General features: G+C 35.6%; 3 protein-coding genes across 10 annotated transcripts; all 3 read left to right on the top strand.

Moving 5' to 3' along the window:
• Window positions 1–2705: 2705 nt before the first annotated feature.
• On the top strand, window positions 2706–3434 carry LOC107960579 (DELLA protein GAI-like). Its single transcript, XM_016896908.1, has one exon. The coding sequence runs from the start codon at window positions 2706–2708 to the stop codon at window positions 3432–3434; it is 729 nt and encodes a 242-aa protein (XP_016752397.1).
• Window positions 3424–12957, top strand: LOC107902751 (zinc finger BED domain-containing protein RICESLEEPER 1). 5 transcript variants are annotated; one of them, XR_005910004.1, is made up of 12 exons: window positions 3424–5164; window positions 5271–5305; window positions 5407–5506; window positions 10714–10743; window positions 10857–10939; window positions 11023–11071; window positions 11159–11301; window positions 11393–11475; window positions 11562–11673; window positions 11880–11971; window positions 12054–12134; window positions 12286–12455. XR_005910004.1 is itself a non-coding variant. In XM_041087961.1 (12 exons), the coding sequence occupies exons 1-12, from the start codon at window positions 3670–3672 to the stop codon at window positions 12744–12746; spliced, it is 2547 nt and encodes an 848-aa protein (XP_040943895.1). In that variant the 5' UTR covers window positions 3424–3669; the 3' UTR covers window positions 12747–12957. The 5 variants fall into 5 exon arrangements, 4 of the variants coding, with proteins under 4 accessions (XP_040943895.1, XP_040943893.1, XP_040943894.1 ...); XM_041087961.1 differs by lacking the exon at window positions 11880–11971 and adding an exon at window positions 12608–12957 and having other exon boundaries at window positions 10869–10939; window positions 11044–11071; window positions 12286–12515; XM_041087959.1 differs by lacking the exon at window positions 11880–11971 and adding an exon at window positions 12608–12957 and having other exon boundaries at window positions 10869–10939; window positions 12286–12515.
• An 889-nt stretch (window positions 12958–13846) lies between these two features.
• On the top strand, window positions 13847–19059 carry LOC107902802 (protein NLP9). 4 transcript variants are annotated; one of them, XM_041087955.1, is made up of 8 exons: window positions 13847–14075; window positions 14215–14302; window positions 14427–14486; window positions 14667–15797; window positions 16229–16273; window positions 16429–17187; window positions 17358–17472; window positions 17583–19059. In XM_041087955.1, the coding sequence occupies exons 4-8, from the start codon at window positions 14853–14855 to the stop codon at window positions 18686–18688; spliced, it is 2970 nt and encodes a 989-aa protein (XP_040943889.1). In that variant the 5' UTR covers window positions 13847–14075; window positions 14215–14302; window positions 14427–14486; window positions 14667–14852; the 3' UTR covers window positions 18689–19059. The 4 variants fall into 4 exon arrangements, with proteins under 4 accessions (XP_040943889.1, XP_016684416.1, XP_040943888.1 ...); XM_016828927.2 differs by lacking the exon at window positions 14215–14302 and adding an exon at window positions 14178–14213; XM_041087954.1 differs by having other exon boundaries at window positions 14178–14302.
• Window positions 19060–19141: the final 82 nt, after the last annotated feature.

The following is a 19141-nucleotide window of genomic DNA, read 5'->3' as shown; positions in this document are numbered from 1 at the left end:
TGATTTTGTTAATAAAATAAATTTAGTGTTAATTGCGAATTTTTTTAATTTTATGAAATAGAGTAAGAGCGATGTGATTTGATTTGAGTTTTAGGATTGATTTAATGACAGTTAAGTGCTAATATTATTAGCTAATCATATATTTTCATCAAATCAACTCTAAAACCTAAATTAAACATTAAAAAATTAACATTGTTACTTTTAGGTACCAAAATGTATAAATTGTCAATTACAAGTACCACATTGAAACCAAAAAAAAAAGTGTCAAATTCAGGTACATATTAAACCAATATTAAACTTTGATTTCATAAAACAAGATTATTTCTTATTTGCATTTTTCTCTTCTTTTACAAATGATAAGTTCCAAATCAACAAATATTTTGTGAACAATAAAATTATCTTAATTATGATTATGAAAATAATGACAAGAAAGAACGAGCGATCAGAGTGATGATCAACCTAACTATGAATCAATTATACAAAGATGATCACACTTTTTCTCTCTCTAACTATTAAGAATCAAAGATAATTAAAGAGAAAAGATGAATAAAACATGATTAGTAATTTTTCATATTCAAAAGTAATATTTTTATTTAATTTATTACTCATGTATTTTAATTAAAAAATACCAAAAAATAGAAATAAAAGAAAGAAAGGAAACACAAGCTTTCAACCATCAATTATAAAAGTAAAAATTGGGATTTACAATGTCACTACGATATTTTACAATTATATTTAAAATTTTAAAATATTTCAACTACAAATTATTTATATTAATTACTTAAAATGAATTCAAGTTTTATGATTATATTAAATTGTATAAATATCATCTAAATTAATGATTTAGTTTTTAATTTTTACCAAAACGATTAAAATGAACATTTTAATTTGTCCTGTTTTAAATAATTATATGCATTTTTATTTTTTATTTTATAAAAGATCCACTTAATAAATTGGGAAAATATCTATAAATTAAAATGGTCTGTGGACTTGGTCTTCAATCAATGCGTTGTTTTTGGGGCCATGATTCTTTATAAAATTGGTAACAACAAAACAAATTTTTTTTTAAAGAATGATAGCTTTAAACATGGTGAAAATAAAAAACCTTTTCAATTTTTTTTAAAAAATAGGGCTTATATATTACATGGAGGATGGAACTATTATGCTATTATTACTAATAATATTATTTAAGTATAATAAAATATAATTTTGTTAAGCAAAAAAGGATAAGCCGTAGGTATAAAATTTAATAAATGTCAGGTCATAATTAAAGTATCCATTTACCTAATTTTTTAATGAAAATGCAAACTTTGGAAGAATCTTTTTGCAGAAAAAGAAAACATAAAAGTTATCCCACTTGAGACTTTGAGAGACCATGCCTAGTCTTTTTTTTTCTTCTAAATATGAAATTTATTATTTATTATGTTAATAGTGGCTAATAATTAAATCCAAGTTGAAGGGAAAAAGAAAGAGGCACTATCACCACATTTCTGGAGGCCACGGGAAAAGAAGAAAGTGTATTCCGCCCGGGGTTTCTCCATCAATCAATCACGCTCGGTTGCTTTTACTTTGCGATAAACTAACATTTAATTCTTAAATTTTAGAGCCAAGTAGTGATCACCTCCCTTAACATTTGCAATTATACTTTATTTATTGCTTTTTAATTATCACGGGAGGAGCACTTATATTCTTCTATGAGATCACACGTGAGACCGTATGATGTGGATTTGCACGACATTACATAAGCAAATTCCCATAGTACAAACACATACTAAATCTAGAGTAGAGTACGAATTAACACGCATAAAACTTACTTATGATATCTCACATCAATAAACATGGGATAGAGAATAACACTCAACAATGCTTATTGCTCTTTATTTTCGAAAAATATTGAGATTGTAGTGAAACAAATAATTATGTTTTTAGTTAAATCAACAGCAACGTGATGAATGAATGAGTCCGTAATGAGTTTTAGTTCTTTAATCAATCCTTTATACAAGGAAAAGATGATTAAAGAAGCCATTATTATATTGGATGATTAAAGAATAATTGCAGACTAACTACTGAACAATAAATCGCTAAAATCATATATGTATGTGGCTGAACCACCAGAAATAACAGATAATTAAACTGCTCGCACTTTCTCCTTTAACACAATTCTCATCCTAATGCAGATGCATGATTAATGGATAACATAAATGTATACAATGTACATGCCGCGATAGAAATTCAGATCACGCTTAGCTTTAGACAGATTAAAATGTTCTGGTGGAGTTGGTCTTCAATCAATGCGCGATTAGAGGTTCCGTGATTAGAGAATAATAGTTTTATTTGTTGGTAAAGAATGACAACTTTAAACATTGTCAAAATAAAAAGCCTTTTCAAATATTTTTTAAAAAATAAATAGGGCATATTTTAGCCACCAATTTTGTTTATAAAATATTTATATTACATGGAGAATGGAACTATTGTGTTATTATTACTAATAATATTATTTAAGTATAATAAAATATAATTTTGTTAAGCAAAAAAGATAACCCCTAGGTATAAATTTTAATCAATCTTAGGTCATAATTAAATATTAAATATTAAAACCAATGTTTATTAGAACCAACATGAACCATACCTTGCTGCTTTCACTTACATTTCAACCAATTTTCTCTTCAGCTTTACGCAAACTGTGTTGAATCTGACCTTGTTTCATGGCTTCTTCTTTTGTTGACACCGACACCGTCTTGAGATGGTTACTAGACAGCGCTCAAGCTATTGAAGATGGGAATCTGAAAAGGGCCGATGCGTTCCTTCAGTTCATCTTGATTCTTGCTGACGAGAGACCCTACCAATTTCGAGTACAAAGCAGAGTGGTGAAATACTTTGCGGAGGCTCTGGTTCGCCGAGCCTACGGACTTCATCCCTCTTCTTCCAACTTCACTTTCCCGGTGAATCCTGCACCATATTATCTTCGTAGCAGGAACAGTATTGATGGCGTCATAAAAAAAGTTATCGATGATGCTTTGATGGGAAACAGGCGATTGCACCTTATTGATTTCTCCATCCCGAGTAAATATTATTTTGAGGACTCAGTTCTCTGTACACTGCCCAACTTCTCCGGCGATCCTCTTCCCGTCCGTGTAAGCTACATACTTCCACCATTTCGGGCTAAACATGTACTTCTCTCAAGCCAAATGGAGTTTTTGACTAGGGATGCCAGGAAAGTTAACGTAAAGTTGGAGGATGAGCCGACTGTGGTTTATGCCAATAGTTTGGCAGAAGTGGGCGAATGTGAAATAGATTTCAAAAGAAGTAGAGATGATGAAATGGTGGTAGTTTACTATAAATTTAAACTTGAGAAGTTGGTAAGAGATGCAAAAGCAATGGAGAGAGAGTTAGTAAGATTGAAGGAGATAAATCCGACGAAACTCGAGGCCTAAGACTGTAAAAGCAAATAAGGAGAAACTTCCAGAAACCACACAGAGAAGGTTGACGTCTGCGGTTTGGGAGCATTTTGATAGGCTTTTAGTAGGTGGAGAACAAGTAGCCAAATGTAAACATTGCCCCAAGGTGCTTACAGGGTCAAGCAACAGCGGAACCACGCACTTGAGAAACCACTTGAACGTGTGTCAGAAGGAACAAAATCAAGAAAGGAGTCGCTTGAATTTTGTGAAAATGATTATCAAGCATCGATATCCATTGGATATGGCTGATCAAGAATTCTTCAAGAATTTTGTGAAAGATATGCAACCCATGTTTGAGTTTGAATCGAAAGATATTTCATCTTACATACGTAGCATCTATAGGGAAGAGAAGGAGAAACTTCAGCTGTATTTTAATAAGCTTGCTAGTAAATTCAATCTGACAGTAAGTTTGTGGAAGAACAATAGTGGAAAGACTGCATATTGCTGTTTGATAGCACATTTTATTGATGATAGTTGGGAACTAAAGATGAAGACTCTTGGCTTGAGAACTTTGGAGCATATCAATGACACAAAAGCTGTTGGTGGAATTATTCAGAGCTTAGTTTCGGAGTGGAATATAGGCAGTAAAGTATGTTCCATAACTGTGGATAACTCTTTTTTGGATAACAGTATGGTTCAACAGATAAAAGAAAATTGTCTCAGTAATCTAGTCTCCCTTTCTTCAACTCATTGGTTCATCAATTGCACTCTTCTTGAGGATGGGTTTCGTGAAATGGATGACCTACTTTTTAATTTAAAGAAGTCCATTGAATATGTCACTGAAACAAAACATGGAAGATTGAAATTCCAAGAAGCTGTAGATCAAGTGAAGCTACAAGATGGGAAATCATGGGATGATCTTTCTCTCAAGCTGGAATCAGACTTTGGCATACTTGATAGTGCTTTGAGATCAAGAGAAATCTTTTGTAAACTGGAGCAAATTGATGGCAATTTTAAACTAAACCCATCAATGGAGCAATGGGAGAATGCAGCAGCTCTACAGAGTTGTTTGAGATGCTTTGATGATATCAAAGGAACTCAATCCCTTACTGTAAGCTTGTACCTTCCACAGCTTTGTGACATATACAAGAAATTTCTTCAGTTGGAAAAAAGCAATCCTTCATTTGTTACATTGATGAAGAGGAGATTCGACCACTATTGGAGATTATGCAATTCGGCATTAGCTGTTGCATCTGTTCTTGATCCAAGGTTAAAATTTAAAGTTGTGGAGTTCTCATATATATTGATTTATGGCCATGATAGTAAGGTGCAATTGAACACGTTTCGTGAACTTCTTACGAATGTCTACAATGAGTATGCCAATGAAACCAAAAATCAAACTACATCCGCTTCAGTCTTGGATGATATCAATTGGCTTGGAAATAATTCTATTTGGGACTCCTTCAGTAAATTTGTAACTGCAAACGAGGCCTCATCGAAGTCAGAGCTTGAGCTTTACTTAGATGAACCTTTACTTCCCATGGATGGAGAAATCTTTGACATACTTGGTTGGTGGTGTGATAAATCTCAAAATTTTCCAATACTTGCAAAGATGGCTCGAGATTTCCTCGCGATTCCGGTATCAATTTTCACACCATGTTCGAATATTAAGGCCACGATCAATAATCCAGCCTACAATATCTTGAATCCTGAAAGCATGGAAGCTTTGGTATGCAGTGAAAACTGGTTGGAATCTCCAAAAGGAAGTAAGTCTTTACTCTTAATTTGTTCAGATCCTTCAATTATATTTTCCTACACTTTATTTAGTATTACATTATCTTATCACTTAACAGTGTTGATTTGCCATCACAGATGATGGAGAAAATCATGAACCCACACAAACTACGGTAGGCATTGTACATAAATTATGATTAGAAGCTGTCTCCATTGAATTTTTTTTTCATATGCCTTGAAAACTGAATTACCTTAATGCATTTTCATTTCATAGGATAAAGGAAAAAGGAAGCTGGATGAAGACACTTGTGTCAGAAAAAAATCCAAACCTTCGAATTGTGAGAAAGATATTGCCAAAGATTCCAACAGCAATGGTAATTAATCTATACTTATTATTATTAACTACTATGTTACTCAAACTCGAATGTGAATGTTAATATGAGTATTTAACTTAAAATTAATTAACCTGTTGAAATATCATATTGTAATACTGTTGGAACAAAGAGACAATAACAGGCTGTTTTGTATCTTGCTTGAATAGCAAGCCTCGAGCCTTGGTGAAGAAACAAACTCAGAAGAAAAACAGAAAATGAAACTAGCTAGTGAATAACAGAAAAGAGAGATGAATATTGAATGAAAAATGAGCTGATATTTTTCATTGACGCACCAACAAGGCATTAAGCCATTACATATTTCAGTCAACAAGTAAAACAAACAAGTAATCACCTAATCAACTACCTAACTCCACTAATTTGCATTGAAACTTACAAGATTAGCTTGTACAACTTGCATTGCTGACTTTTCAATCAATCAATATCAAAACATTTACCTACTTAGTTCAACATGAACTAGATTACAAAACAATCAAAATGGAACTAAAAACAGCAAGTGGATTGGCAGCTTCAAGCTTCAGTTGCTGCACACCATGGCACCACTGCTTGCTGCTATTTCTTCGAGCATGACCACCTTTGCATGTCATGCATGGCCACCTTTGCATGGGAACTAAACTTAACACTCCTCCTTAGTTTCCATGCTAGTAACACCTAATTCCCTTTTGAATTTAACAAATTTAGACACATTGAGTGCCTTTGTGAAGATATCTGCAATTTGCACTTCTGAATTGCAATGAATCAGCTCGATTTCATGAGCTTGTTCCATCTCCCTTATAACATGCAACTTAATATTGAAGTGCTTGGTTCTGCCATGAAAAATGGGATTTTTTGCAATTGCAACAGCAGATTTGTTGTCACAATAAATCTCTGTTGCCTCCTTTTGGTTTTGGTTTAAATCAGCCAAGATTTTTCTAAGCCATATGGCTTGATTCACAGCAGATGCAGCAGCAACATATTCAGCTTCTGCTGTTGATTGTGCCACCTGACTTTGTTTCTTAGAACTCCAGCAAAACATGCCTGAGCCAAGACTAAATGCATATCCGGATGTGCTCCTCATGTCATCACTCGATCCAGCCCAGTCACTATCAACATAGCCTATCAGTTTCATGTTTTCAGCCCTTTTGAACAATACACCATGATCAATGGTGCCTTTGATGTATCTTAGCACTCTTTTAGCTGCTTGAAAGTGCTGATCATTGCAGCAATTCATGTATCTCGATAGCACACTAACAGCAAACATGATATCGGGTCTTGTTGCAGTCAAATACAACAGACTACCAATGAGACTCTTGTACATAGTCTCGCAAATTGGTTCACCACTCCCTTGCCTCGAAAGCTTCACTCCAACAGCCATTGGTGTGCTTGTTGGCTTGCAGTTCTTCATAGAGAACTTATCCAGGATCTTCATAGTAAAGGAACTCTGACTAAGAAAGATTCCCTTTTCTGTTTGCTTCACTTCCATTCCAAGGAAGTAGTTCATTCTGCCTAAATCAGACATTTCAAACATTTCCATCATTTTTCGTTTGAAATCTTCCAGCATTCTTCTATCTCCTCCAGTTACCAATAAATCATCAACATAGAGTGACAGGATAAGCTGGGTTTCAGCTTGGTTCTTCTTCACATACAGTGTTGGTTCACTGGGACTTCTCTCAAATTCCAAACTGAGCAAGTAAGAGTCAATTCGAGCATACCAGGCTCGAGGAGCCTGTTTCAGGCCATATAAAGCCTTTTTCAGTCTGTACACCATGTGTTCTTTGCCAGTGATCACAAATCCTTGAGGCTGCTCGATGTAGATCTCTTCTTCCAGGAAACCATTGAGAAATGCAGACTTAACATCAAGCTGATGAATGGTCCACTGATGTTGAGCAGCCAAGGCAACTATCATTCTAACTGTGTCAAGCCTGGCTACTGGTGCAAATGTCTCCAGGTAGTCCAGACCATACCTTTGGCTAAATCCTTTGACAACAAGCCTGGCTTTTAGCTTGTTCAGACTGCCATCTGCATTCTGTTTTACTCGATAGACCCATTTTACTCCAATGGTCTTCTTTCCAGCAGGTTTATCAACTAGCTCCCATGTCTGGTTCTTCTCAATCATGTTGATTTCATTGACCATAGCTAGTTTCCAGCCTTCATCTGCCTCAGCCTCTTCAAAACTGCTAGGTTCTGCTATTGCAACCTGTGCCCTTTCATAAATATCATCTAGGGGCCTTGTGCCTCTCACAGGCACATCATCAACATCCATTTCAGGTCTTAGCTGCTCAAGTTCAGCTTGATTAGGCACTAGGTCTTCTGAAACTACTTCTGGCTCATTTTTCTCCCAATTCCAGCAGGCTTTTTCATCAAAGATGACATCTCTGCTCACCTGGACTTTGTTTGTCAAGGGATCCAGAACCCTGTAGCCCTTCTTGACTGAGCTGTAGCCTACTAGAACACCTGGTTGAGCCCTTTTAGAGAGCTTGTCTCTCTTTGCTGCTGGTATTTGTGCATAACACAGGCAACCAAACACCTTCAGATGTGCCAAGGAAGGCTTGAAACTGAACCAAGCCTCGAAAGGTGTCTCGGATGCAAGAGCTTTGGTAGGAAGCCTGTTCTGAAGGTAAACAGCAGTGTTTACTGCCTCAGCCCACATGGTCTTGGGCAGTTTCTTTTCAAACAGGAGACATCTGGCCATATCCATCAGGCTTCTGTTCTTTATTTCAGCTACCCCATTCTGCTGAGGTGTGTAGACATTTGTAAGCTGATGTTTGATACCAGCATCATTGCAAATGGCTTGAAACTGAGCTGAAGTGTACTTAGTGCCATTGTCTGTCCTTATCGATTTCAGCTTGCAACCTGTTTCTGTCTCTACAGCAGTTTTAAACTTCACAAACACTTGAGCTACCTCAGACTTGTGTTTTAAGAAGAAAATCCAGCAAAACCTTGTAAGATCATCAATGAAGAGGATGAAATACCTGTTTTTGCTGAGTGATTCAGTCCTCATCGGGCCACATACATCAGAGTGCACCAGCTGCAGTCTTTCAGTAGCTCTCCAAGCTGAATTTGTAGGAAATGGCAGTCTTACCTGTTTCCCCATCTGGCAAACTTCACACACATCATCATGCTCCACTGAGCTGGTGAAGTTCTCTGCCAAGCCCTATTTGGCCATTCGAGCCATTGATCTGAAGTTGGCATGTCCAAGCCTTTGATGCCAAAGTTTGGAGTCATCAACAGAGGCTGTGTATGCTGAGTTTGAGTCATTTGCCCAGTGAACCTCAAAGCATTTATCAATCATTGTGACTGTCATAAGGCTTGATCCACTTGGATCAGTAATGTGGCATTGTTTGTCCTTGAACACCACAGAATAACCTTTCTCGAGCAGTTGAGCTATGCTGAGAAGGTTTCTGTCAATCTCTGGCACCAACAGCACATTTGGAATGATCTTGTTGCCTGTGGGAGTACATATCAGCACTTCTCCTCTTCCTTCAGCCCTTATAAACTGACCATTTCCAACCTTGACCTTGGTTTTATAACTTCTGTCCAAGGTTTTAAACAAGGAGGCATCTGGTGACATGTGGTTAGTGCAACCACTGTCCAACAACCAGCCTTTTGAGCATTTCTTCTCAGCAGCTAAGCAGGAAACAGCAAAGACCTGTTCTTCTTGGTCACTACTGTCCTCAGCTACTCGAGCTTCAACATTTGACTGCTGAAATTGATTCTGCCTTGGCTTACTCCTGTTTTTACAGACCCTTTCAACATGGCCCTTCTTTTTGCAGTGTTGGCATACTGCATCTGGCCTAAACCAGCATCTGTCTTCTGGATGACCTGGCCTTTTGCAATGTCTGCAGGGCTGGTCATTACTCATTGCAGTATCAGGCTTAGGCCTGTTTTTCCAAGGCCTTTTGCCTCTTGGAGCATTGAAGCTCGAGGCTTCTCTGGCCTTGGCATTAAATACACCTTCCTGGTGATCTTCAGCTCTGCTAGCTCTCCTTTGTTCCTGAGCATAGAAAGTGTTGATTAGCTCAGTCAAAGAGATGGAAGCAAGGTCTCTTGAGTCCTCTAAGGAGGATATCTTGGCCTCATATCTCTCAGGCAAAGTGGAGAGGACCTTTTCCACAATTCTTGCCTCATCAAAGTGCTCACCAAGGAGCCTTATACTGTTAACCACTGCTATGATTCTGTCTGCATACTGCTTCATTGTTTCTTCTTCCTTCATCTTCAGATTCTCGAAATCCCTTCTCAAATTTAATAGCTGTTGTTGCCTTGTTCTCTCAGTGCCTTGAAACTCCTTCTTAAGCTTATCCCAGGCCTGTTTTGGAGTCTCACAGGCCATAATTCTGGTGAAGATGACATCTGATACACAGTTCTGGATGCAGGACATGGCTTTATGCCTTTTGGTCCTCTCATCAGCATGCTGCCTTATCTGAGCTACTGTAGGATTAGCCCTCAGTGGTGCTGGCTCAGCATTTGTGTTAACAACTTCCCACAGATCAAAGGCCTGCAGGTAAGTCTTCATCTTGACCAGCCATATGTGGAAGCCATCTCCATTGAAGACTGGTGGGGCTGCTGGTGAAAAACTTGAGGAAGACATTGAGCTTTCTTAGTTTAATACAACAGGTCCACTAAGAATGAAGCTCTAGATACCAATTGTTGGAACAAAGAGACAATAACAAGCTGTTTTGTATCTTGCTTGAATAGCAAGCCTCGAGCCTTGGTGAAGAAACAAACTCAGAAGCAAAACAGAAAATGAAACTAGCTAGTGAATAACAGAAAAGAGAGATGAAGATTGAATGAAAAATGAGCTGATATTTTTCATTGACGCACCAACAAGGCATTAAGCCATTACATATTTCAGTCAACAAGTAAAACAAACAAGTAATCACCTAATCAACTACCTAACTCCACTAATTTGCATTGAAACTTACAAGATTAGCTTGTACAACTTGCATTGCTGACTTTTCAGTCAATCAATATCAAAACATTTACCTACTTAGTTCAACATGAACTAGATTACAAAACAATCAAAATGGAACTAAAAACAGCAAGTGGATTGGCAGCTTCAAGCTTCAGTTGCTGCACACCATGGCACCACTGCTTGCTGCTATTTCTTCGAGCATGACCACCTTTGCATGTCATGCATGGCCACCTTTGCATGGGAACTAAACTTAACAAATACATTTTATTTTAATTAAATGGTGTCGCAATGTTTTCAGATGAACCTGTTGGAGAAATTTCAATAGGAAGTAAGTACATTAGTTAATTTGTTTATTTGATTTGCTATCAAACTGTAGTTGAATTTCTTGACAAGGTTTTTCTTTTCTTTTCTTTATTTCTCATCTTGGACTGAATCTGAAAGAGCTGCAAACAGAGAACAGTAGCAAAAATGGGTGTTATGGAGAAACTAGTAGTGGAAACAAATCCAAAGCTTCCAACAAAATGGTAGGAGGTTGAATGTTGATTTTTACTCTCTTTTTTTCCTTTATTTAAAGAATAAATGTTACTATTTTACTTGAAATGAAAAGATGGGAACTATTTCTTTACAGGACATTCACCAAGAAAAGTCGTCATCAGGTATTTTCAACTAAATCAACTACTTGAATAATGGTTTTCTTCAACATTGGAATGGCTTCAATTATTAAGCAAAGCTTTTTGTTACAGAATTTAATCATGGAAGAAACGTTGAGGACGTTTCAAGTGGTGAATCATCATCCGACAATGATCAATCAGATCAACTTCAGAGTTCATCTTCCGAGTCTGATGTTGAAATAACATTAAAGGAGCAAGGATCATGGTTTGAACAGGTTCATACTTCATTTATTTGGTTGTAAATATACGTACATTCTTTTAGTTTTATTCATACATCAAGATTTTATTTGGTTATTGTTGTTACAGGATATTAAGGCATATTTACTCTCGGAGTTTACAAAAAAGGAGAATGAACTGATAGATAAATGGCAAAAGAATGAGTTGAAGGGGTATGTTGCTAGTTTTGATAAGTTAATATTAGAATATGAAGTGATGATCATAATCTAAGCTATATAACGATGTTTATATCTCACAGAAAAAGGATTGGACGAGATAAATGTTTTAAAATCCCGGGTGAGATATTAGCACCTCTACTCATGGTGCCCCAAGGTGATGAAACTCGAAAAGAGTACTATATTGAGGATTTGGTAAGTAATTATCGAATGTATAATGATCAAGGATAAATTAATTCGGTAATTTGTATATTTATATCATTTTCATAATCATATATATTTGTGTCATGCATTATATATATATTTTTCCCATGTTGTGTTCAATGTTATCATGTCTGCAATCTAGTATGAATCTGATTGTAAATAAATCGATGATATTGATTTTTTATGTTATGATGCAGGTTGTTAATACTTTTTTGAATTGCTTAAGAAGAGATCTGACAAATTTCCAAATATATACATCAATCACTATTCATTTAACTCACAAATAGCTGTAAGAATTTTTATCTTGCCAAAATCTATCAATATTTCGATATATATATATATATAAAGCATCATATTTTTGCAATCATCAGACTCAATTGATAGAAGGACCAAGAACAGAACAAGAAGTATTAGCTTGGGTTAAAGTTGATGAGCTAAGGGGTGTACATAAAGTAAGCTCTTGATTATTTTTTTTCCTTTTTAGCTTATACTTGGGATGTAATTGTTTACATTACAGTAAGAAAAATCAATCGTAATTTAAATCGTCGATTGTTACTAACAATAATTGTTTTTCTTTTTTCTTTTTTGGATATGTGATTGTAGATGTTTCTACCAATGAGTTTATCAAAACATTGGGTTCTTTTCTATGCGGATACCAAAGAGAAGAAGATTTCATGGTTGGATCCAATAGCATCTTCTCGAGTAAGGTCTTATAATGTCGAAAAAGACATAATATTACAATGGTTTACAACTCTTCTACTGCCAAAGTTGGGTTATGTTGATGCAGAGGAATGGCCATTTTTAGTGCGTAATGATATTCCAGAGCAAAAAAAGTAAGCATTCATCTCTAAAAATATCTGTAGCTTTTTTATCTTTTATTTACTCGTTATCTTATTTTTCTTTTCTTTTGTACTACAACGTAAAGTTCGGTTGATTGTGCGGTGTTCGTGATGAAATATGGTGATTGTCTTACACATGGTGATTGCTTTCCTTTCAAACAAGAAGACATGGTCCATTCCCGTCGTCGCATCTTTGTTGATATATACCGTGGAAGAATACATTAAAAAAAAAACAAAGATCGATGCATTGTTTAGGAACTCAAAGTTGTAAGGACGTGAATTCAAATTTTTGAAATTTGATGGGAATTATTGGGTTTTTTTATTACCTTTTTTTATGCATGTATGATATTTTCACTTTGGGATATATGTTTAGTTTCTATGTCAAAAAGTAAAACTATTTTCAATTTGATTAATTAAATATTACAAGCTTAATCAATCATTTGGTACTCGAGTTTGACTTATTTTTAATGTGGTATCAGTGTTATTTATTAGTTCAATTTAGTACATATATTTGATAAAATTTATATATTTGGGTACTTAAAAGTAATAATGTTAACTTTTTACTATTTAATTTAAGTTTTAGGGTTGATTTGATGAAAATTAAATATTAATACTATTACATGTTTCAATTTTTCATGATTTTGTTAATAAAATAAATTTAGTGTTAATTGCGAATTTATTTAATTTTACGTTTAATTTTGTGAAATACAATAAGATCAATGTGATTTAATTTGAGTTTTAGGATTGATTTGATGACAGTTAAGTGCTAATATTATTACCTAATTATAGATTTTTATCAAATCAACTCTAAAATCCGAATTAAACACTAAAAAATTAATATTGTTACTTTTAGGTACCAAAATGTGTAAATTTTGTCATATACAAGTACTACATTGAAACAAAAAATAACAAATGTACCTCATTAAAAAAATATGTCAAACTCAGATACCGAATTCCACTTTGATTTTATAAAACAAGACTATTTCTTATTGGTATTTTTTTTTTCTTTTGCAAATGATAAGTTCCAAATGAACAAATATTTTGTGGCAATGGTATGTGAATAATAAAATTGTCTTAATCGTGGTTATTAAAATAATGACAATAAAGAACGAGCGATATGAGTGATGATCAATCTAACTGCGGATCGAATGTACAAAGACAACTACAATTTTTACTCTCTAATTACGAGTAAATATTAAAGATAATTGGAGATGAAAGATCAGCGATTAATAATTTTAATATTTAAAAGTGATTTAAAAGCAATCATTTTATTTAATTAATTACTCATGTATTTCAACTCAAAAATACCAAAAGAAAGAAAAACAAAGAAAGCAAAGACAAGCTCTCAACCATCAATTTATATTCTAAAACCTTAAATTATAACAGCTTTTCAACTAAACTTTCCAGTTTTAGTAACCCTTCTAATAGAATTCCAATTTTCTCCTCTACTACTTGAAATCTCGTTACTCAGTTACTAAGATTTCCCTTATAGTAACTTTTTCTCTTCCTCTAGATTTCTGGGTTTTCTTTAGGGATTTTATGGAGCTTCAGATGGTTAGTAATTTTTTTTTCTTTGGAATATCATTTGCAGTTCATTTCGTTTCACTTGAATTTCCTTTGGATATAATACTAAATGGAAAATTTTACTAATTTCAGCAATTTCTTATCTTACTTCGTTACGTGGTATTTTCAGTAAGTTAATTTTTTGATTGGGAATCACTTGGTCTTCAGAATTTGATATTCGATTCATTTCACCTAAATTCTCATTTCATCTTCTTGATGTATGTACTTCTTTTCTGGATTTTTATTTTGAAATTTTGATGTAATTTTTTTTTCTATAAATGGATGAATCTGAGGTGGGTTTTGTGAGTAATATTGATTGAAAATTGTGGATTTTTCTTGCAGAATTTGCGGCAGCTTTGGGGACTTAAATTTTGGCTGTCATCTTTGTTTTCCCCCTCTGAGGTCAGTTCTTGAGCTTTCTATTACTATTTTTAGGAACTACAATGGTTGAATTAACTTTGGATGTGCAGTAATTGCAAATTTTGTCTCTACTTTTGGTTAGGTATTATATGTTATTTATTTATATATATATGTATGTATATATCTTTCTTCAAATTTGGGTTTTCTTTGTGTGTTTTCCAGGTTAAGGTTGGTGTTTGAAAAAAGTGGGAAAATAGATGAATTTGTTGGGGAAATTCCTGGGTTTTGGGAAGAAGATAGGGAAAGATTTTCGGGATCGAATTGTCCAGTTGAGTGAATTCTTTTTTGTAGAACTCTAGCATTTCTTGATTTTAGTTGGAAGTTGTTTTGGTTTGTATTTTTTGTGAAATGGAGTACCCCTTTTCATCTAGAGAAAAGGGGAATGGTTATTGGGTTCCTCCGAGAACACAAATGGAGGTCGGCGAACAATTTGGTGGCAATACCCGGAATTTGCTTTTTGAGGATCCTTTTAACTATTCAGAGCTCATGAACTTGGATGCTTATGGTGGTTGGTGTAGTGGCAGTGCAGCTACAGATCAGATGTTTGCCTCCTCTGGGTTCTTTTCATATCCATCCATGTCACATGCCTCTTTTGATTCAACAAATAGTATAGGACAAAGTTCTAGTACATATGTTGAATCCGGTTATGCATTAGGTGGAATGGATAGTTCTTATAATTGTGCGGACAGAACGGTGTTCCGGCAAACAGATGAACACTTCAGTAATACTGTGGATTCCAAAGGTGTAGAACTCGGTGTTAGACAACATACTGATGGTAACAAGCAAAATGATACTTCATATTTGGGTCATTTGTTAATATCTAGGCCAATTGGACGATCACTTGATGAGAAGATGCTTAGAGCACTGTCCTTGTTTAAGGATTTATCCGGAGAGGGCATTTTGGCACAAGTTTGGGTTCCAATTAAGCATGGAGATCAGTACATGTTGACCACCTCAGATCAGCCGTATTTACTAGACCAGATGCTTTTAGGTTATCGTGAAGTTTCAAGGACGTATACCTTCTCTGCAGAACAGAAACCAGGTTCTTTTCCAGGGCTTCCTGGTCGTGTTTTTTTATCTAGAGTTCCTGAGTGGACTTCCAATGTAATCCATTACAGTAAGGCTGAGTACTTGCGGATTACACATGCCGTCAATCATGAAGTCCGTGGTTCTATTGGCTTACCGGTTTTTCAGCCTCCCGAGATGTCTTGTTGTGCTGTGCTTGAACTTGTGACTACAAAAGAGAAACCCAATTTTCATTCAGAAATGGAGCATGTCTGCCGTGCTCTCGAGGTTAGTTTCTATTATTTCTGTTTCTATAGTAGTTCAAGTTTGTGTTTTTCGAGTTTGAAATGAATATCCACTTCCTTCTCTTCATAATTCTCACAGCATATCAAGGATGATAAAGAAGACTATAATCAAGGAGGTAAAAAAAAGTTATGTAACACGAAGAATTTGGTAATGGTGTCGTGCAGTACAAAATTTTACCCTTTTATGCAACTGCAAAATCATGCATATTCACACTGAAATTAAGCAGAATATTTGGATTTACAATGTTAAAAATGAAAATTTATTTTATAGCTAACATCTTCATTTAGGTGCTATGCTGTTGCCGTATGCTGAATGTCTTGGTTATAAATGTTTGAACTATGAGGTTCTCAACTGTATATTAAAATTTTTATGGCTGGTATCATGAAATATGTCTTGATCTCTATTATCTGCAGGCTGTGAATTTAAGGACCCTTGCTCGTCCTCGATTTCTTCCACAGGTATGTTAATACCTGTATATGTATATGTATATGTATATGTATATGTATGTATATGTATATGTATATGTATATGTATATGTATATGCATGTCACCTGAACAAATAAGGCAATACAGTTCCTGTTTCTCTAAGGTCTTTCCCTTTTTTTGTTCTCAGTGCCTCTCAAAGAATCAGAGAGCTGCTTTAGCTGAAATAACCGATGTTTTACGAGCTGTATGTCATGCGCATAGCTTGCCTTTGGCTCTAACATGGATTCCTTGTAATTACACCGAGGAAGCTGAGAATGAATATATAAAAATGCGTGTTAGAGAGGGTAATAAGAGCTGGGATGGGAAGTGTGTTTTATGTATCGAAGATACAGCCTGTTACGTTAATGAAAGAGAGATGCAAGATTTTGTGCATGCATGTGTGGAACATTATCTCGAAGGAGGACAGGGTATAGCCGGAAAAGCACTTCAATCCAATCATCCGTTCTTCTCTGCAGATGTAAAGACATATGACGTAAGTGATTATCCACTCGTCCATCATGCACGTAAGTTTAACCTGAATGCTGCAGTTGCAATCCGGCTGAGAAGCACCTACACCAGTGATGATGATTATATACTCGAGCTTTTTCTTCCTATTAACATGAAAGGAAGTTTGGAACAACAACTCTTGTTGAATAACCTCTCAGGCACCATGCAACGAATCTGTAGGACTTTGAGAACTGTTTCAGATGCAGAAATTGTCGGAGAACGGTCAAAATTTGAGTTTCAGAGGGTAACGGTCCCGACCTTCCCCTCAATGGCTATGTCTCAGAGGAGCTCAGAAACAGCATTATCCGCTGATAGTGACATGAATTCCAATCATAGCATTCCCTTTAATGAATCTAATTCAATAAGTGATGGAAAGGAAGCTGATGGTCCTCCTGAAAAGGTATTGTGTCATTCTCTCCCTTCGTGTATTATCGATAGAAGTCCTGATTTTTGGTTCACTGAGCATTTTATGATCTCAAATCTGTCTGTTTGTTTGCATGTATACACGCACACACACAAAACATATTTTCGTTATGTTGTTAAGTAATTCCTTGGTACCTATATCTATAGGCAATCAGTGGACTGCAGAGGCCAAAGAGAAGTACAACAGAAAAAAATGTGAGCTTCAGTGTTCTTCAGCAGTATTTCTCAGGGAGTCTGAAGGATGCTGCAAAAAGCATCGGTGGTAAGCTTCGATGTTAAAGTTCTATATGCATCACATAGTCACTATATACTTGGATCTATTTCGGGTTTCGGTAATAATATGATTTTGAAACTGGTCCTTGCTCCTTGTAGTTTGCCCCACTACACTGAAAAGGATATGCAGACAACACGGTATCTCAAGATGGCCGTCTCGCAAGATTAACAAGGTGAACCGATCATTGAAAAAGATACAAACTGTTCTGGACTCTGTGCAAGGAGTTGATGGAGGATTGAAGTTTGATCCAGCCACAGGAGAATTTGTTGCAGCAGGGACTGTTATTCAAGAATGTAATCCCGAGAAAACACTAATGTTCTCGAACAATAACCTTCCCGTCGGAATATCCGAAGCTTTCAATCACGAGAAATCATCAGCACCTTTAGCATCTTGCCTTGATGGAGAGGATTCGGTGGTTAAGTGGGATGAAAACGAGTGTTCTTTTGGTGGAAACAACAACGAGGCTGCGAGGAGTGTGCTCATTCCAAGTATCTGTCAAGAAGTAAAGAAATCTATTGTCCCTTTAAATGATTGTAGTGAGGACTCTAAGTCGGTTGCTGGTGCTGCATCTTGGATTTGTCCCGAAAATGCAACTACGGGTTCGTATTTCCGGCAAGGAGACGACAAGTGGGGCTTGAACAAGGGGAATCCGAAAGTAGAGGTTGCCAACTGCCACTTCGTGTCTCTGAACTCAAGCTCCTTAGCTGCTACCGATGAGATGGATATTCGAAAGGAAGGTGATGATGGGATTGATGAATATAACCGCCAACATACTTCTTCAAGCATGACAGACACTTCAAATGTCTCTGGTTCAAGGTTACATGGAAGTTCATCAAGCTCTGAGAAATCTATGGAAGCCAAAAATTCTAGAATGAAAACTTGTGTTGATAGCAGCTCGAAAATTACCATAAAAGCTACTTACAAAGAAAATACAGTCCGTTTTAAGTTTGAGCCATCTGCAGGATGCTTCCAAGTATATGAAGAAGTTGCAAAAAGGTTCAAAGTTCAAAACGGGACATTCCAACTGAACTATTTAGACGATGAAGAGGAATGGGTAATGTTGGTTAGCGACTCGGATTTACACGAGTGTCTGGAAATAATGGAGTATGTTGGAACTCGAAGCGTTAAGTTTCAAGTTCGAGATGTACCTTTTACTATGGGCAGTTCTAGCAGTAGCAATTGTTTCTTATCCCGTAACTCATAGCAGATATGCTGATGCTCCTCGGCTATCAATCATCAGTCTTCGTAGTAGTTTTTTGAACTCGATCCGGGTTCTGCATTCATGCATTGCTTCATTTGATTTTCCAGCACACATGAAAGGATAAGAAGATGTGAGCATAGATTATATTTATTAAGTTGTATAGGGTTGTATATGTTAGGAGGGAGCAATAGAAATAGGATCATAGTTATAGTTTATGTTACACGAAACTTTTTATTTTTCTTGAAGTATCAATATCCGACCCTTGTATTATAGAAATACCTTTATCTGCCATTCACCCAAGTCTGGATAATATAGGTTATAATTGTAGTTGTACCATCGTTTATTCAAATCCATGTATAAAAACTTATTTATTATCATGTCAATCCTACAAAAATGGATGTTAGTAGGTTGATTATGACATTGCAAATGTCAAATTTGAGTTTAGCTTAATTCAAT

Source organism: Gossypium hirsutum, chromosome D02 (assembly GCF_007990345.1).
Source record: "Gossypium hirsutum isolate 1008001.06 chromosome D02, Gossypium_hirsutum_v2.1, whole genome shotgun sequence".
Classification (NCBI taxonomy): domain Eukaryota; kingdom Viridiplantae; phylum Streptophyta; class Magnoliopsida; order Malvales; family Malvaceae; genus Gossypium; species Gossypium hirsutum.
This window is presented reverse-complemented; position numbering and strand designations above follow the sequence as displayed.